Source organism: Stylophora pistillata, chromosome 1 (genome assembly GCF_964205215.1).
Source record: "Stylophora pistillata chromosome 1, jaStyPist1.2, whole genome shotgun sequence".
NCBI classification, from domain to species: Eukaryota; Metazoa; Cnidaria; class Anthozoa; order Scleractinia; family Pocilloporidae; genus Stylophora; species Stylophora pistillata.
The window spans coordinates 23,942,209-23,960,128 of NC_142519.1; the positions used below are offsets into that span (position 1 = coordinate 23,942,209).

At 38.4% G+C, this 17,920-nt stretch overlaps 1 protein-coding gene across 4 annotated transcripts; it reads right to left on the minus strand.

The window, feature by feature from the left end:
• LOC111335542 (bromodomain-containing protein 8) lies at positions 1-15,905 on the minus strand. 4 transcript variants are annotated; one of them, XM_088746392.1, is made up of 28 exons: positions 15,853-15,905; positions 15,685-15,781; positions 15,397-15,481; positions 14,989-15,038; positions 14,354-14,385; positions 14,161-14,251; positions 13,257-13,337; positions 12,853-12,980; positions 12,672-12,753; positions 10,205-10,403; positions 9,401-9,682; positions 7,228-7,354; positions 5,935-6,113; positions 5,358-5,460; positions 4,968-5,026; positions 4,651-4,728; positions 4,320-4,533; positions 4,167-4,228; positions 4,035-4,070; positions 3,574-3,842; positions 3,401-3,487; positions 2,842-2,910; positions 2,081-2,123; positions 1,875-1,960; positions 1,646-1,694; positions 845-905; positions 702-746; positions 1-188 (listed from the first exon to the last, which is right to left on the minus strand). In XM_088746392.1, the coding sequence occupies exons 1-27, from the start codon at positions 15,875-15,877 to the stop codon at positions 727-729; spliced, it is 2,694 nt and encodes an 897-aa protein (XP_088602518.1). In that variant the 5' UTR covers positions 15,878-15,905; the 3' UTR covers positions 1-188; positions 702-726. The 4 variants fall into 4 exon arrangements, with proteins under 4 accessions (XP_088602518.1, XP_088602508.1, XP_088602498.1 ...); XM_088746382.1 differs by lacking the exon at positions 702-746 and having other exon boundaries at positions 3,401-3,484; XM_088746372.1 differs by lacking the exon at positions 702-746.
• Positions 15,906-17,920: the final 2,015 nt, after the last annotated feature.

A 17,920-nucleotide genomic window follows, 5' to 3' on the forward strand; every position in this document is an offset into this window, starting at 1 on the left:
TCAAACCAAAATTCCTTTTAATGGTAGCTCCGGCCTCTTAAACTAGATTTAGTATAAAACTGCCTCGAAATTGAAAGCTAATCCCTACAAATTTATCCACGAGTTTTGCTAACACTTTAACTGTAACCCAGCCCGTCCATGTCGGAAAAGAGATCGATGAAGACATCCCGATGGGGCGAGTTGGAAGCCTGAAAAAGAAAACTTAACATCAATACAACTGAGCTGAAAACAAGCACTGGTGATTTGCGTTATCCACTATTACTTTAACTTCTTTTGATGGATTCTCTCAATAACATCATCGCTTGTCATGTGCCTGCAGTCGAACTATACGTAAGAGGTGACGATTATGAATTATTTCCATTAATAACTAGCCTTTTCAACGAAATTAAGAATTACGAAGCTCGCTAATAAGTGTTTAGAAACTTATGACTGATAGGCCAGAAGAATTTTTTCGACTGTTTAGTTCGATTGCTGTGCCAAAAAGGTTGCTGTTCCTCTCAAAAGGGAAATTAGATTACGATTTTCTAATTTCGCGACCCGATTTTTTTTCTTGACTCTAGGTAGTTTGGAATGATTTCCAAAAAGCAAGTTTTGTCTTAGCTTGGGGGAAGGGGGAGGATGTTAAAGAGTTCAGCAGCTTTTTAAATTCTCATACTGTCCCCTTAAAAAGAAAGAAAAAAAAGTTGTGATCTAAAGCTCACCTTCGAGCAAGGTAAACGATGAAGCTCATAAGAAGATGTGAAACACTGTAAGAAATAAACGTTTGACACGTAAGGAATTGGAAAGACACTTGAGCTTCTAGAAATCGACTTTCTCTAAACAAAGAGAAACAAAGATAACTTACCATCTTGTCTGTGGCCCCGTAACATCTTTGAATCGACCATAATCTGAGTAGCAATATACGACTGAAAGCAAATAAAGAGAAGACTATCTGTTTACCAAAATGAGCAAATAAACCCCTTCAGGCGGCTTGGATGTCAGCTGATGGCTGATAATGTCTACGGCTGATAGACTGTCCGACGATGAATACTTGGCCGAGAAGCGAAGCTTCGAGGGAAAATATGAAATTTTGAGAACACTCTCAGCCAAGGACAATATCAGCCGACATACCAGTTGGCCATTCAGTTATAACCCTCTCTTTAAAATTCATAAGGCACGAAAAAAGCTCGTAAAAAGCCAGTGACGGATGCGCATTTGCGACCAGCTTTATAGCATAACCAGTTTTCGTCCGCTGGCTTTGTTTCTTTTCGACGGAAATAACTTGAGGACAAATATCGATGAAGACGACTGGTTGATGATTTTGCCCCACGTGACATAAAGTAGCCTATGAAATTGCGCCACAGAAGCTTATGACCTGGGTAATAATCTCGCGAAAATTAATGAGTGGCTTATAACTGACCAAAACTGACTCATGCAATAGGAATTCTAAAACTAAACAAGTGCACGCTGGCAAATCTAGACAAGAAAAAGTTCTCAAATTATGCTCGGACAACGCAAATAGTCAGACTCGGATGACTTGGGTAAAATCGGGAATGATTTTCACCATCGAAAAGAGAACCATACGACTAATGGTCAAATATTTCTTGAAGCATTCAAACGGTGAGCATTTTTCTCCATTATGCATATATTCAACATGTATGTTTACCTGGATTTGTTCCATGACATCATCACGCATCTCTTCCGCCATGCGATACCTGAAGGAGACAATGGATTTTTTATATATAAGGAAGCTTTAACTTGAATGAAGAACAGTAAAGGATGAGTGGGAATGTCAGGAATGAATCCTTAGTAGTAGCCGTCCGTTCAAATATATATTTATAACGCTATTCTACGGAAATAGCAGATATGTGAAGAACAATAAAGCAGTTGCTTACACATCATGGTCAGCGCTGTTGTACATGAGAGCATTTTGAAACATTAACATCATGTCTCTCTGGAATTCGCTCGTTGTACGAATGGTCTGTAAAGAAAAAGACTGCTATTAGCGTGATAATGTAAAACAAATCGTTAAGATACGCATGCCTTTGAACCCAAAACAATCCAAAGAATGACAGACTAAACATTCGCGCTATGTTCTTACCCCATTTTCAATGTTCTTTTTTATCGTTGATAAATCCATAGGTCTGCAAAAAGATGAGACGGTTTAACTGGGGATATTTTGGTGGATCATTGTTTAATGGTTGTCACACTTAATGGTAACTTCCTTGACATTTCTGTAACAAACAAACTGCTACAATTTCCAATTCATAAACCTTTCCCAATCTTCACTTATTCTGGGGCTTATTCATTCAGAGTAGTCAGAGAGTCCCATTTTCATGATTTTCTGATGTTCACTGTAAAAGAGATACAGCAGCCTTATAGTCAGCGCGCTTGACTCCGTGTCGAGAGGCCTCAAATCGGTGGAAGGCTGTGGCTGGGTCATCATGTTGTGTTCTGTAGCAACAGCAGCATCATACCCAAGCGAACCGCTCTAGGAGAATTGCGGTCGATTAACCCTCTACATCATAACATCAGTATGCATCTTCTCAGTACCGTTCTCCATACATTTCCTGAGGTACTGACAAGGAGAATTTGTTTAACAATCGAGAACTTCTTCAGTTAGTGATCATTTCCTATATTCTCGTGACTATAATGTGTGATTCAGGGGTGATCTTGAAAGGAGAAATTAGATACTCGTCACTCTTGGAGGTCAAAGGATTTAAACATCTATCTAAGGGGATTGTAAATACTCTTGGTCTATTTAAGACATAGAAACATCAGAAGCTCCGGTAACTCTGCAAGTTGTACTTGTATATAGACTCTTCTCTTACATCACAAGTCGAGTCCCTTGTACGTTTTTACCTGAAAACAATGCTATGGTATCCTGGTGCCTCGTCGTCTGTAACTGGGTGCAGAAACACGTTTGCATATCTGATAAAACAAAGATAGAAATGAAATGTATTTCATTTGGAGAAGTTAAGAAGTGAAAGGAGAGCAGAGTGACCAGATGTTAACCTGGTGGATGTGCCACGGCTAAAATCCAGTTTCTTTTTTCTTACTCATTCAAGATATTGTGTGGGTTTCGAGTGATCATAGGGTACCTTTTACTATGATCACACAAGACTAACTTGTGCTATTCAAATGGAAAGCACAAAGACATATGTTGGGAAAAAAGACGCTTAACAGTAAATTGGCGCGTTCAATGGCGAACAAAAGACTACAATCAAACCCTTAGACGAAATGTGCGACATGTATCGACTTCCCTCAATTTCAATGCATTAACCCAAAACTGGAGAATGACGATGGACAAATACATCGGGTGGACATTGAAATAACACCAGATTCTGTTCACTTATGTTTAAGGAAACCTATAACAGCTGAATGAGAGAAGTATTAATCGTGGGTAAACAATCATTCTTACTTATGATTGGCTGCAGCTCTCCAGACCAGCATTATTGACTTTTTCCATGTTTTCTGTGCCTGAATGGCTTCTTGTTCGTCACTGCTTCTAAACCAAATAAACAAGCAAACAAACACCTCACATCAATTTAAATTTTGTACTAGAAGCAATCCACATCCACCAGCAGCACTTACCCCTGGGACACTTGAGAAGCGGGGCTACCGGGTACGGATTCAGACCCCGCCTTGTCCAACAAGAATTCTTTCATTGAGGAGCAGGGTTCATCCTTCTCAGACTGACTCCGGTCCCCTGGGTCGGACACTGCCTCGTCTCCACTCTCCCGCTCCATCTCTTCATCGCTGTCCTCCTTCTTTTCCTCTGCAATTGACTCGTTTTCTTCTTCGTCCTCTGTCTTTTCGCTGGCCTTCTCAGATTCCACATCTAATGTCTCCATTTTGGATTCCTTTATGAGAAAAAGAAATCGTGTATCAGTGAATAGCCGTCCACGAAGACGTTATTAATGACTCTTCAAGAATTAGTACACAAACCAGGATAGTAAGGGAAAACGTTTCTTTACACTGTTTTTCAGGTCTAACACTAACAAGGTCTGATTTTGAGGAATCGATTCATAAGTTTTCTTTTTCACACTCCATACCTCTTCATGTTCCTCTTCAACGTCACCTTCGTTGTCCTATGGGATGGGATGAAATCGTTTCTTAATTAATATAAAAAACAATTTGAGGTATAGAATGGCATAAGGAAGATTAACAGAAACAGTGACAAGTACCGTTGAGGTTGCAGATTTGCTGCGATGTCTTTGATTCCTTCTTGCTGCTCTTGGTGGTCGACCTAATAAACGAAAAAAGAAACTTCATGTCAACGAAAAACCAACGTGTGAAAAAAAACTTACTTAACATTAAATACTGAGTTCATCCCTCACCAGGCCTCCCAGGTTTGGATGCACGTTTCTGGACTCGCGGAGAAGAGACTGGGGTCTCAATAGTCTCAACTTTTACTTCAGGGATGACCGCTGATCGTTCAGTAGAGGCTCGGGCAGCACTAGCGTCATTTTCGAGAATGTCGCTCGCAAGTTCTGTACCGCTGTTTTTCTCGGAATTCTTCACAGCTGGTTCAAACTTTTGGGCTATTATTTCCTGCAGTATGAAAACAAATAAGAAATCTTTCCTATGTAACAAGTGGCAAAATTCCTGAAAAAAAAAAAAAAAAAAACACAAAAACAACAAAACTTGTTTAAGACTCGTTAAACTTACCTTCCTGTCTGCAGGAGGGGTAGTGGGTGGGGGTGTAATTGCCAAAGGGGAGGGCAGAGTTGCAGTCAGAGAAGCAGTCTGAGAAATAACAATTTCATCTTATTCTACGATAATACAATTGACAATGATAACAAAAGCTAACATCAGCGTGCAGCACTAATGAAATCATTGAAAAAGACTGGCATGTTCAAGTTTCTTTGAAACTTCGCGTGAGACGAAAACGTCGCTTCATGATTCACACTGTAAATTGGGATTAAATCTTTGACACTAATTATATAATTTCAAAGAACGACAATGAACTTGAGGGAAGCACTTACCTTAGGATTGACTGAGATGGCTGGTACTGGTGTGGATACGCTTAGAACCGCCTGAGTGCCTGTTAATTAAATAACAGCTTCATTGAGTACTAGTTACCATCATGAGGCTCGCATGAGTCAAATGTTTAATACAATCACACATCCCAAAAAGTGCAGCTTTCAGAGCCATACTGTGTAGAGTGATTTCACAATCTTGCTGTTAATGTGTGTTAAAAAAATTCCTTCCAAGTTTGTCATTTCTTCCATACCTTACTGGGCTTTAATAAAAAAATATTCACCAGGCAAGCAAAATTTCACTTGTTTTGTTTATAAACTCTTTAGAGGGAGAGCAGCCCAACTCCAATATTAGACATAAAACTGTGCACTCTTGACATATCACTTTTTTTATACCTCCTGTAGTGCCCCTTTCACTTCCAATCACAGATAAAGAGTTTTCTACTGGTGTCCCTGTTGAAGGTTCCACCAACACTGATGAATCCATTCCTTCTAGGGTCTTAAAAAGAGTTAAAAATTAGAGTAACGAGCAAATGTCAGTAATTATGATCGAGGAAAGGCAGTTAAGATGAAATCTGACGAGTATGCTAACCAGTTACCTACAGTGGGGTTCATACATGTAGCAGAATAAGGAAGTTACCAGTAAGTAACGAGTGGCTGCTGGAAGTTTCGAGTTCTTCTCCCTGGTGCTTACTGCAGATACTAATTGTCTGTATAATTTACTTTCAAAATAATGAAATGATCGCTTTGGAACAGATTGCACGTTGTCAGAGAACACAGGAAGTACTTGCATCATCCTTGTGGAGGCTGTTTGCATCTCAGAATCGTCTGTGTTTGGGTTCCCTTATACCCTTCCTTTTAGTAGTGAGAGAGAAAGTTTTCTGTAACACTTGCCTATGGAAGGCTTTCTAGAACAATTTTGATTAAAATGTTACTTGATTTAAGAGTTACAAGCAGCAATAGAGTAGAATACCTTGGGTACTGGTCCTCCAAATGATGAAAGAGAGTTGACAGAGGCAGATGTAGCAGGAGTATCAGCAAGAAGTTTAGAAAGTGTGGGAGCGGTGACTGATGGAGCTGCGGCTTGAGGTGTGTTTCCTGGTCTCTCCCTCATGGAGTCCAGCTTTGCGGGCTCCATGGAGGGAGTAACCCCTAGACAACATAAAAATAATAAAAAAAATGAAATAAATGAATTAAAACTTGTAGTGTACAAGTATTTCCTTTTCTCTTCCAGCCTTTTTGGGCTCCATTGAGGAGGTAAGCCCCCCCCCCCCCCAAAAAAAAAAACCCAACAAAAAGAAAAAGAAAAAGAAAAAGAAAAAAGACAAATGAATTTAAACAACTGCAATAAAAGAAGGCTGCTGTAATTTTTTTATTTTAGTTTATAAGTTTGCAGACAGCTTTATCACTTATGTTTTTTCCCTTAAGTTTTGACTTTAATGAATTTGAATATATGAAAATCATATACGTGTACTGCGGTTTTAAGAAATGTATGAAAGCAATCCTTGCAGTAATGAACACTACTTAGGGAGTACTTAAAACAAGGCCTGAAAAAATTTCAGGCCCATACACAATCTGTGTTTAGTAAGTGTTAGCTATAAGATATGATTTTATGAAATAAAACAAAATTAAATCACTTTTCAAATTCAATCCAGGACATAACTGGAATAACAACCAGCACCTACATGTAGTATTCTTTGTTGTCAGTTATGATCAACATCATTACCATCATAAAAAAATTTTCATATGCTTTGTGATAATGGTTTTCATATTTCTGCACAAGACTACAGCCACAGTCTTCAAGCGATAGCTTGACTATACAACTGTTTGTGACTCTGAATCATATGAGCAAAAGGAACTTGAACTTGAACTTTCTATCTTAGTGTGAGTTTGTCAGTTCCCATGTACACAGTGTTACTCCATTACCATAAGGTCTTCTGTTTTTGAGCTATTACAATGTGTTCTAATCAATGAAAATTGGCAAGCTAAAGTGCCAGTGAGCCTTTCTCTAAGCAAATTATTTGAATATATCAACAAAGTTGAAATGGTAAATTGGCCACTGTTACGATTATAAAAGCTGACGTTTCGAGCGTTAGCCCTTTGTCGGAGCTTTTATAATCATAATGGTGGCCAATTTACCATTTCAACTTTGTTGATATACTCAAATTATTTCGTTACCCCCACCGACACAGCCCCAAACAGTTTCTTTAGAAACTATCAGCCTTTTTCTGAGCAGCTTGGTGTGGGTGAAAATTAAATCTCTTACCTAAAAAATGCTTTCCATCAGATTTTTGGGAGTCTGAGGCTTGACCAGTACTTTGGGAAGCTGTTGAGTGTGGAGTTGGTAGTGGGTCAGAGAGCTGACTACTTTGAGATGTAAGACTCTCAAGCTCCTGAAAGTACAGTATTAGATGATTTTATGAGTGATCTACTTCTGACATGTCAAAGTCTTTTACATAAATGTGCTGTTGTGTCCTTAATAAGTGTCATATACCTTTTTCATGTGTCCTGCTGTATGTTTGGCTGCATAGTTGCCTGTTTGATTTTCATTAAAAAATTAAGAATTCACTCATGCTTAGTGTGCGTATATTGAGCTATGGATGCACATGGGAAGTTTAGAGAGCATGAAAATTGCATAAGAGTAGGCTATGGCTCGAGCTACTCTAACTTTTTGAGGACTCTCCAAACTTTCCGAGTGCATCCATAACTCTATATATGCATAGTTAAAAGCGTGAACAAATTCTTTTATAACAGAGTGACAACAAGGATCTGCACAAAGAAGCTTTTTTTATTGTGATAGAGTGCAAAACTCTCACAACGCACAAAAAAAGTAAACAAACGTCCCTAATGGCTGATCAAAAACATGCCACATTGTATACTTTGGTTTGAGTGAGACCATTCGATCCAGTTAATGAAGCCACATTACTCGATATACGCACAGCTAAGAGCATGAACATATTCTTTTATAACTGAGCAACAACAATGATCTGCACAAAGAAGCTTCTTTATTGTGATGGAGTACAAAATTCTCACAATGCACTAAAAAAATAAACAAACATCCCTACTGGCTGGTCAAAAACATGCCACATTTTATACTTTGGTTTGAGAGAGAACAATTAATCCAGTTAACCGATAACTGTGGATGAAAAGCTAAAACTTAACAAGAGAAATGGAGAAAATCAAAGCTAAATGAACTCAAGTGTTGCTGATCTTCCAACAAATTTGTGAAACACACAACTTTTGTGTCTTTTCTGGCTTTGTTTTTGCTGCTTGTTCCATCAAGACCTAAAAGGTCAATGCTGATAGAAAATTTGGGCAGTTCTTCACTGGTTTCTTCCATATTTTTAACAGAAGGAAAACTGCACTGCAGCTTAACAGGATGGCAATTCTGCAGTCAGGTAAAAAAAAGAAAGCTCACATCATCTTATTTACACACAGGTGTGCATAAATAAAGAATTTGTTCATAGCAGCTCAGTAGGACTTATACAGGGCAAACACACACATTGTGTTATAAAATGAATTATTAAAAACTGGATCATTGGATAATGCTATTCAAGACTTTTGATTGGCTTAGCCATTATGGTATATGAGCCAATATACCATAATCAACAAATATGGTAAGCGTACACATCAGCTTAAAATTAAAAGGGAGCTAAAAATTTAATAAAATTTAATAATTTACTTTAACGTTTTTAATAAAACAATTATTCCACTTGCTCTTGTTGGATATGAGATGATTATAGCCAACTCGGCGATACGCGCCTTGTTGGCTATCTATCATCTCATATCCAACTCGCACTCGTGGAATAATTGTAAATTATTACCCGACTCGGGGAGTCAGAGGGCCAATAACTAAAATCGACCAATCAAAATGCTCTATTGCTGGTCAATATTCTCTCAGTATTAGACCGGGCACTGTCCTGAATGGTCCCGAATGATACCGCACTTGTGTCCCTTTGAACTTCAGTCGTATAATAAATCTCTTATTAACCAAGCTTGCTCGGGACTGTACTGGAAGAATATCGGCCCTTGGTCTTTTTTGTAAAGACCTCGCTGCGCTCGGTCCGTACTGTCAAGACCTCAGGCCGATATTCTCCCAGTACAGCCCTCGCGCTTGGTTAATAAGGTATAATAAATCATATTTTGACCAAATAACAATTGAAAATAATTCTCAGAAGTAACAGAAAAAAATTGCAGAAAAAAAATTGCAGAAAGAGAAGCCTGCTTATCCCACATACCATTCAGGCAATACTACAGCAGTAGCAGCTCAGAAATAAAGCCACATATTGAATAGGGCAAGGTTAACTGGGTTTTTTGTATCCTGTTGGGAAATCCATTCACAAAATAAATCATATTTTGTCCTTGGGATGACATAAAACAGAGCAAAATGATTGTCTACTTAGTTACCAACAAAACAGTTTCTATGTGAATACAGGTACCTTAGTTGGGGGCATCTCCTGATCAGGATTGCTGGCCCTTCTTATCTGTTTACTGTCCTTTGAGGATGGCTGAGATAGCAATGAAACTAATGGAGATTCATTAGAACCCTGGGAGCTAGCTACAGCTGGTGTTGATGTACCACTCTGTTGTCTCACTGGGCTTTGAGGTACTCGATCTGTTTTCCGAGGAGACACCTGAGGAGTGACCATGTCACCTTGGGAGTCGGAGGCCAAAATAGTACTCAAGTCAACATCCATTGGTTCTCCTTTAGAACTCTGCAACTAAAGCAATTTTATAGGCATTAATATCTAAATTGCTAGCATAGAGTAGGACAGATGGTCAGTCAAATGACAAACAAGTAGGACTTGAGATATTTCTCTTTACCTGGGAACAAAGAAAAACCTGAGTTCCTTGTGACGCCTCAAACTACAGCCAGTTCCTAATTTGTGCCCTGAAACTCCACCAACTTAGAATTGGCTGGCTAGGCTGGGCTAAGTAATACAGTCACTTGTGATATTTCACTTGACAAGTAGTGGATGTATAAATGTAAAAATATGGATCTCATATCATGTGATAATCTGAGTGAAGGTCACCCTGAGACAGACTGATGGTTTAAATGCTGTTTTAAACCTCCTGAGTCAAAACGTAATCTTTCTACTCAAAGTTCAGCTCAAGTGACAATTATTGACAAAATTAAGAATGGGCACAAGCTATTGCTTATTAACATCTACAATGATTGAAAAATTAACAGGAAACCAGTTCTCATTAGATACAAATGAATGGTAATAAACCTTGTTTTCTACCTGAGTTACACTTGAAAATGATCCACCACTTTGTCCTAGTCCCCCAGAAGGCCCTCCTCCAAGCCCTGGTGAGAAAGTTCCTCCATCTAAAGGGGACCTCTCAGAAGGGGTGGCCAGTCCATCAGGTGCCTGACTGAGCGGGGAAGACTGGGAAGAATGTCCATGTCTCTGTTGAAGTTGTTGCTGATACTTCTGAAATCTATAAGCAATAAGTCAAAGTTATCAAGGCCTGCATACATGGACAAATGACCTTCCTAGGGACAAAGTCATTCAGGTTTATCAACACAGTTAGGTCTATTACTACTGTAATAGTATCCTCTATGGTTTCCCAAAACATGAACTATATAAACTTCAAAGAATTCAAAATACTGCCACATGCCTCATCACTGGAATTAAATGATATGAGCACATCAAGCCTGCTCTTCAAGAACTACACTGGCTACCTGTTGAGTCATGGATTATTTTCAAAGTTCTGCTCATCACATTTTAGATTATCCATGGTCTTTGTCCCGTTTACTTGTCCTTCAACAATACCACCTGCAGTGAAGCCTACACTCATCCTCTAAACTTCTTTCCACTGTCCTTATTATGAACTCTGTGATATACAGTGAATGTGGCTTTTCTTTCTTTGCACCTATACTATGAAACAGTCTACCAGATTCTGTTAAAAATATAGCATCTCTTTCATCTTTTAAATCTGCCCTCAAAACATTCTTGTTTCGAAAATTTTATTCTTGATTTATTTTATGAGGAACTGTATCTAGCTTTCACATCAAATAATTCTCAATTAATTATTTCATTTATTTTATTTATTACTGTTATGATAAACATTTTATATGTATCAACTAATTTATTACTATTTTTCTATATAGTAATGTAAACATGTTGAGTTTTCTAAATGCACCCAAAAACTTTTTATTATTATCGCAGAGAATTCAACTGAATGCTACATTCTAATCAAGCAACACAAGGCGAAAACCGTAACCTGTGAGCCATGGAGTAAAAAATAAATGTACATTAACTAATCCTAAAAAGCTTTTACGTTGTGTATACGGTCCTCCTTCTAATAGGAACTCAAACTGCCACCTTGAAAGTCCAGGCAATATTCAACGTGTCTGAGAGCATTGCCCTCTGCATCTTTCGCAGTACGTCTGTGCTTCTGCCTCCCACCAGCTTGCACATCATGACATCCAGCTCCCGTAACCACCCCCCGAGGGTATCCATAATGATATTATATTGCTTCACCTTGTAGCCTGGGAACTGCTTCCTTAGTTCCCAGCGAAGGGATCTGTACTTAAGTGTCTTCTCTTCATCCTTTCTTGTCCGATTGTTAACCCACGGGCAGCTCATTTCCAGCATCACAACTCTCTTGCACATATGATTTACAATGCGTGCATCCACCCTATCACATCTGACCTCTTGTTGATCAGTGTATATAGGGACCTCCTAATAAGCTTTAACATTCTCTGACTGATATACAGACTTGGGCTTGTCGGATGAGTGCCAGGGTGGTATCTCGTCTATAACTCCCTCATCATACAACAGTTTATAAAAAAGTACCTTCAGTGCTGCTTCGTGTCTAGAGAGATACTTGCTCTGGGCCAGCGCACTACATCCTAACAAGATATGAGCCACGCTCTCTGGAGCCTTATCACATAATCTGCACCTCACCTCACCTTCCCCACTTGTGTGGGTCTTCTGACTCATGCATACTCACATTGGCAAGAGCTGCTCATATAGCTTGACGAGTCCAGCAATTGTGTGTGATGGGCAGTTCTTCCGCTCTGTGAGCCACCAGAAACACCCATCAGCCCTCAAACTCTCATCCTCTAGCCTGGTAGTCACTAGACGCCCTTGCCATCGTTGGTTTCTGATCTCATCCTCTAACTTCTTAATTTGGCACCTCCACACCTCCTTCTTAATCCCTTGCACATGTTCCAAATCCAACTCCAGCCCCAACACCTCTGCGCACTTAGCCACTTTTTTAAGAATGGACCTACACCCCATCCTTGCCGCTTGCTCTTCAAACTCCCGTACCATTCCCAGTGCACGATCTTTATTATTATTATTATTATTATTATTATTATTATTATCATTATTATCATTATTATTATTTGGTAAACTAGTACTTGTTAGATTTAGAGTGATTTGAACCAAGAAGACTTCTTTAGTATTTTATAATAAAAAAATTATAATAAATGAGGGAACTTAATTCACCAAGGTGGTTTACAGTGTGGCCCTTCTCTTCTTCGGGCAAGTATTGGGACAGAATATTTGATCATGCACAGTAGAGAGATTTAAACTCATAACAGTATGTTGTTTGTGCAAAAACTAGACACTTTAAGAAAGGAAAGCTATTCAAGTGCATTCAGGCCCCTTAAAAATTTAAGAACCTTTGTACAAAAACTGCTTACAAGCTACAAGTACAGGTATTTGTACTGACAACAAAAAATAGTAGTGTGCATACTTTGCTGTTGGTTTAGGAATCCTCAGTTGTTTCCCTTTCTGTGGAGAAGACAGTGGCTGATTTCCTTGAGGCTTGGCACCACCTGCAAATCAGTTTACAAATAGAGACTATCACATGCGCAATAGTCCACCTCTGCAAGATACCCTTTTGTAAATGAAAATGTTAGTAAGGGTAAAAGTACCTGTCTGTACCCCTGGTTGTCCTCCAGGTGTAGTAAGGGTGATGGGCATGGTGGGTGTGGTAGGAGTAACTGGACCTGACCCATCCCCTTCTTGCTGGGGGGCAGGTGGTGGCCTCATCTTCTTTCTCCTTCAGAAAACGAAGAAATGAAAATAATCCCTATGTTCATGTAATATTGGTCCTTAGTATCTAAGTTCTACACAATATTTTCCAATTATCTGATTGGAGTTAAAAAGTTTCACTATGATAAGAATGACACCTTCAGCATTCACACCTGTCCTCTACAAAAGAAAAATTTGTAACATAATGATTATAACTGAGGCTCCATGCAAAGTCAGAAAACTACCTAAACATATTCAGGAATAATTTCATCATCAAAAAGAAAACAGAAAAATATGTGCATACATTTTAATTTCATCCCACAAGCCAGGAAGCTTCTGGTCAAGTTTTCCACTTTTTACTTCTTCTATTCTCTCTTTAAGTTTCCTGTAAGAGTGGTTAGCATTGTGACTAACTAACATAAACACTTGTCCTCACAGGTTCAGTAACACTTAGTGAATGAAAACAACAGTCTTTCATTACTGTAAGTATATCTACAAAGGGTACCTAGAAGAGTACCCAAGTGACATTGGAAATTTACTAATGGTTGATTCTCCTTCCAAACTGGATGCAAGTGGTTACATAATAAGGAAACACTTTTGAAAATGTTCTTTTGACAAAACTCCAACTTTTCACAGAGATCATTTTATAAAGCACACTGGACCAATCCAAATTTCTCATTAAAAGTTTTCTAAAACAAAAATTCACTCTTAGTGGCAGAAGTCCCATCTCTACCCATGCCTTTCCTGGTGTATGTAGTATCAAGCAACAAAGAGTATTTCTACTTTCCCTAGACCAGAAGCTGGTTATTACAGGAAGCCCACAGCATTTTATCAGGTTTCCCTGATAACTTGCTGCTATTCATTTAAAGTTAGTAGTAAAGCAAGCCACTGTAAGAGTTTAGAGTCTTATAAAAGGATGCAGCATTGTGACCCTGCTTGAGTTTGAACCCGGACATTTGGATATGGAGTCAAGTTCCCTGACCCAAATGTTACTGCATTTTCTGCTTTTTTTTCCTGAGGCTTATTAGTAAGAAATCTAGGCAAACAGAGTCCCTCAATTATGCTTATGGTAGAGAAGGAAAATGAATTAGGCTGATAGAACATTTAAGAGTTAAGTAATATCTTATGTCTGGGAAGCTACTTGCTCTTTAAACTTTGAATGTAGTTGCAAGAGCAACTTTATTTTAGAATCTCATATTGTTTCTTACTTATAGGTGAATTGATCATTTCTGATAGACTTCTTTAATTCTTCAATCCTCTCAAAAGTCAGTTTTCTTACAATTTGGTCACCAGGTGTTTCTATAACAAAGAAGCAAAACAAAACAATTGACATGAAAAATCAGAATCTGTTACTTGTTATACAGATCATGAACATTTAGAAGCCTATTTGAGTGGTCTTACCAGCTCCACCTCCTTCATTAGTACGCTTCCTCCTATAATAATAAAAAAAATGCACTTTTTTCAAACACAGTGCAAGGGAAGGAGTAAAATAATATCAAAAAAATAATAAAATCATACCAAAAGAGATCATAGTTTATTATCATCTATAAACTCAGATGGCGGATTTAAATGACAGGAAATATACAGAGAGGAACATATCTTGGAGCATTCTAGGATACAAGTTTCTTCTCCAAAATGTTTAATAAGTAATGTTTAAAAACAAAGATTAACTCTTGACTAATCCAGCATTTTACCAGTAAAGGTTTTTGTCACCTTCTTCAGGCTGAACATAATATTATAATATTTACAAGTTAAAAATTGATAAAGCTTTAACTCTTAAAGAAATTACAAAGTTGCAAAAATTTCAAAGTATGCTGATATCATAAGACAAAAAGAGAAAAGATTACGTAACAAATAAATGGTAACCAACAAGAAGGTGCAAACAGCACAAATGCATCACTTTTACAATAATGTCTAAATTACAAAGTGTAGTAAAATTAATTAATTAGCAGTGATGACAAATGCGATTTTTAGATATAATAAAGATCTGATAAATGTCATACACATACATACAATGCTCAAATTTTCTGACTTACTTAGGTGTGTTCACTTTTTCAAGCATTTCTGAGTAATGTACAGCACAGTTCTGTTAACAAGAACAACAATGCATGTATTAGATGTCGCCAAGTAAAAGTGCTTTAGTATCCCGTACCAGTAAGCTTACACATAATAGGCCATTTTACATTTGTGTACTTAGCTGCCGAGCCTTTGATTCAGAGTGAGGCTAAAGATGACCTTGTTATGATAGAGACCTGTATCTAGTTAGCATGATAACAAAGTGATTTACATTTGAAAGACAGCAAGGTTTGTATCATAACAAGGTCATCTCTAGCCTCACTCCTGTTCAAAGGCTTGGCAAACAAGCACACAACTGTAAAATGGACTATTATTATCCAAAAACTTGTTTGACATTGGTTAACAACTGAACATGCCCACGTAATTACCTTTTGAGAGAAGAAATCAGGTTGCCTTGGTTTAGCACAACATCCCGTTTCAAGTAGAGGTTTGATACCACGACTTACAGAAACCCTACCATAAAGAAAAAATTAGGATAACCAAGCAGCTAAAACAAAAGAAATTACGTATTCATAATAGTTTTTTTTCCAACTAATAACACTGTCTAACGTTCTCAAAAATGAAACTTTTGGAACTAGAGTTTATCCAAACAACTACTTGTTGCTAACAACTAGAGCAACAGACTGTAAACTTTGTAAAAACAAACACTCTCTAACCAGTTTTGATCGCCACTTCGAACCACAGACGAAGCTAACGCTAGTTTTTCCCTTATTGTCCATTCATCTGAGCTTTGGTCCGATGGAAGCTTTTGCTCTGCAAAATTTTCAATGATAAGTATGTAAATTAAGGTATGCAAAGACACAAGCAAAAAGAAAAATTCTTACTTTGACTCAGTGTGGAGGCCGCCATGTTTGTTTCATTCTTACTCCAACGCCAGTGCCAGGCCCTCAGAACTTTACTCGGGGGAGCGAAGGAAAACCAATCAGATTCGCAAACTATTTACATTTCGCTGTTTCTTCTAAGGCCCAGGTTGATCAAAGAACGTTAACTCAAGAATAGCAGACGGCAACGAGTTGGCAAAGATAATTCTGGAAAGCACTCCCGTAATTTCCCTCTAGTTTGGAAAAGTAAAGCCCGACAGCCGACAATTTTCAAGATAGTCATAACTTTTTATTCTTGTTTTCTATCAGAATTTGATCTTTAAAGGATGTGCTGATTTCAAAAGCAACTAGATTGGTCCCTGCCACTGTCTACGTTCACCTCCGGGGATGTATAAACTCCGGCTAAACTCCTGCTTAACTCGCAGCCATTCTTTAGGCCACACGCTACACTAGGAGCGTTGCGTGCTGAAGGAGACTAAGCGCTATAAGCAAACAAGGATTAAGAATGGTATAAATATTTCGCGTTAATAAGAATCAAGAATGAGTGTTTATTTCGAGAGCTGGGAAAGAAAACCAACTGTGTTTGTCGCACGGTATACTAAGGAGGCTCGTTTAATGTTTTATTTGTTTTGATTGTCTTCTGCTGCTTTTTGCAACTTCGTCGCCGAAATTGTCCAAAAGCCACGAACTTTTTAAGTCCTCTCCACACACTCTATTTTCTTGCGCGCGATGAAAGCGAGCAGCTCGCTCGGGTAGCCAATCAGAAAACAGGATTCGCTTCATCTTGCCCACGGGCGCTGCGAGCGATGTAATATTTAACAACTATTTACCGAAGTAGAGGTGGTCAGTGGTAGATCTTTACCGAGCCGCTTCGCGGCTTGGTAAATATCCACCGCTAACCACCGACACTGAGGTGAATAGTTGTTTTAATATATACTAAAACAGTGAGATAATATACACCACCAAAAATTGATTTTAATTCATACATTCCAACATTTTCCCGCGCGGAAAGGACTGAAACAACAAGCCACGCAAGATTAATTTGCATTTGTAAACAAATCCTTTCTCATTGGTTTTTATCGATGAACTCCGGGTTAAATTTTAAACTAATACCTGTAAACACCGCCAAACCAAATTTAGTCGCTTCCTTAGTGTTTTCAGGGACTGCTTCGTCGTTAATTTGAGTGATTTCTTCGATTGTCAAGGATGCAAACCGGGACGCCATTTTTTTGCCGTGTTGTTCGGAGGTAAATAGTATAGGATATTCGGAGTTTGACCAGCCAATCACAGCTCGCCCTCGACGCTATCTACTATTTTAGTATATACTAATACTCATTATTAAAAACTGGATCATTGGATAATGCAATTCAAGACTTTTTATTGGCTTAGCCATTATGGTATATGAGCCAATATACCTTAATCTAATATCTGTCCATTGTAACATCCGGTTTCTTCTTACAAAATATAGTCGAGAAGATTTGTCTAATATCTTGGGGGCGTTTTTTTTAATAAAACAATTATTCTACTCGCACTTGTTGGATATGAGATGATTATAGCCAACTCGGCGCTACGCGCCTCGTTGGCTATCTATCATCTCATATCCAACGCGCGCTCGTGGAATAATTGTTAATTATTATATGGCCGTGTCTCGCAAGGACTGGGAACTACCGAATTCTCGAATTTGATTGGCTGAAATCAATACTGAAAGCGGTCTAGATTTTCCCATCTAAACCGGCAACTAGACCGGTCTAGAAAAAAAAGGTACAAAGAATATAAAAAAATGGCATATAAGACACAGCCATATAATAAACATCTTATTAACCGAGCTAGGTCGGTCTGTATGGGAGAATCTTGACCTCGGTCGCTGGTACAGACCTCACTGCGTTCGGTCTGTACTGCCGACCTCGGTCAAGATTCTCCCGTACAGCCCTCCCGCTCGGTTAATAAGAACTTAATAAAACACTTCACTCTGACAGCATAGCACTTAGAAGAAAGAATAACGCACCCAATCTTTAGAATTAAAGGGATAAAAAGGTAGAGGCAGATATGGTAAAAGATGACAGTTAAAGAA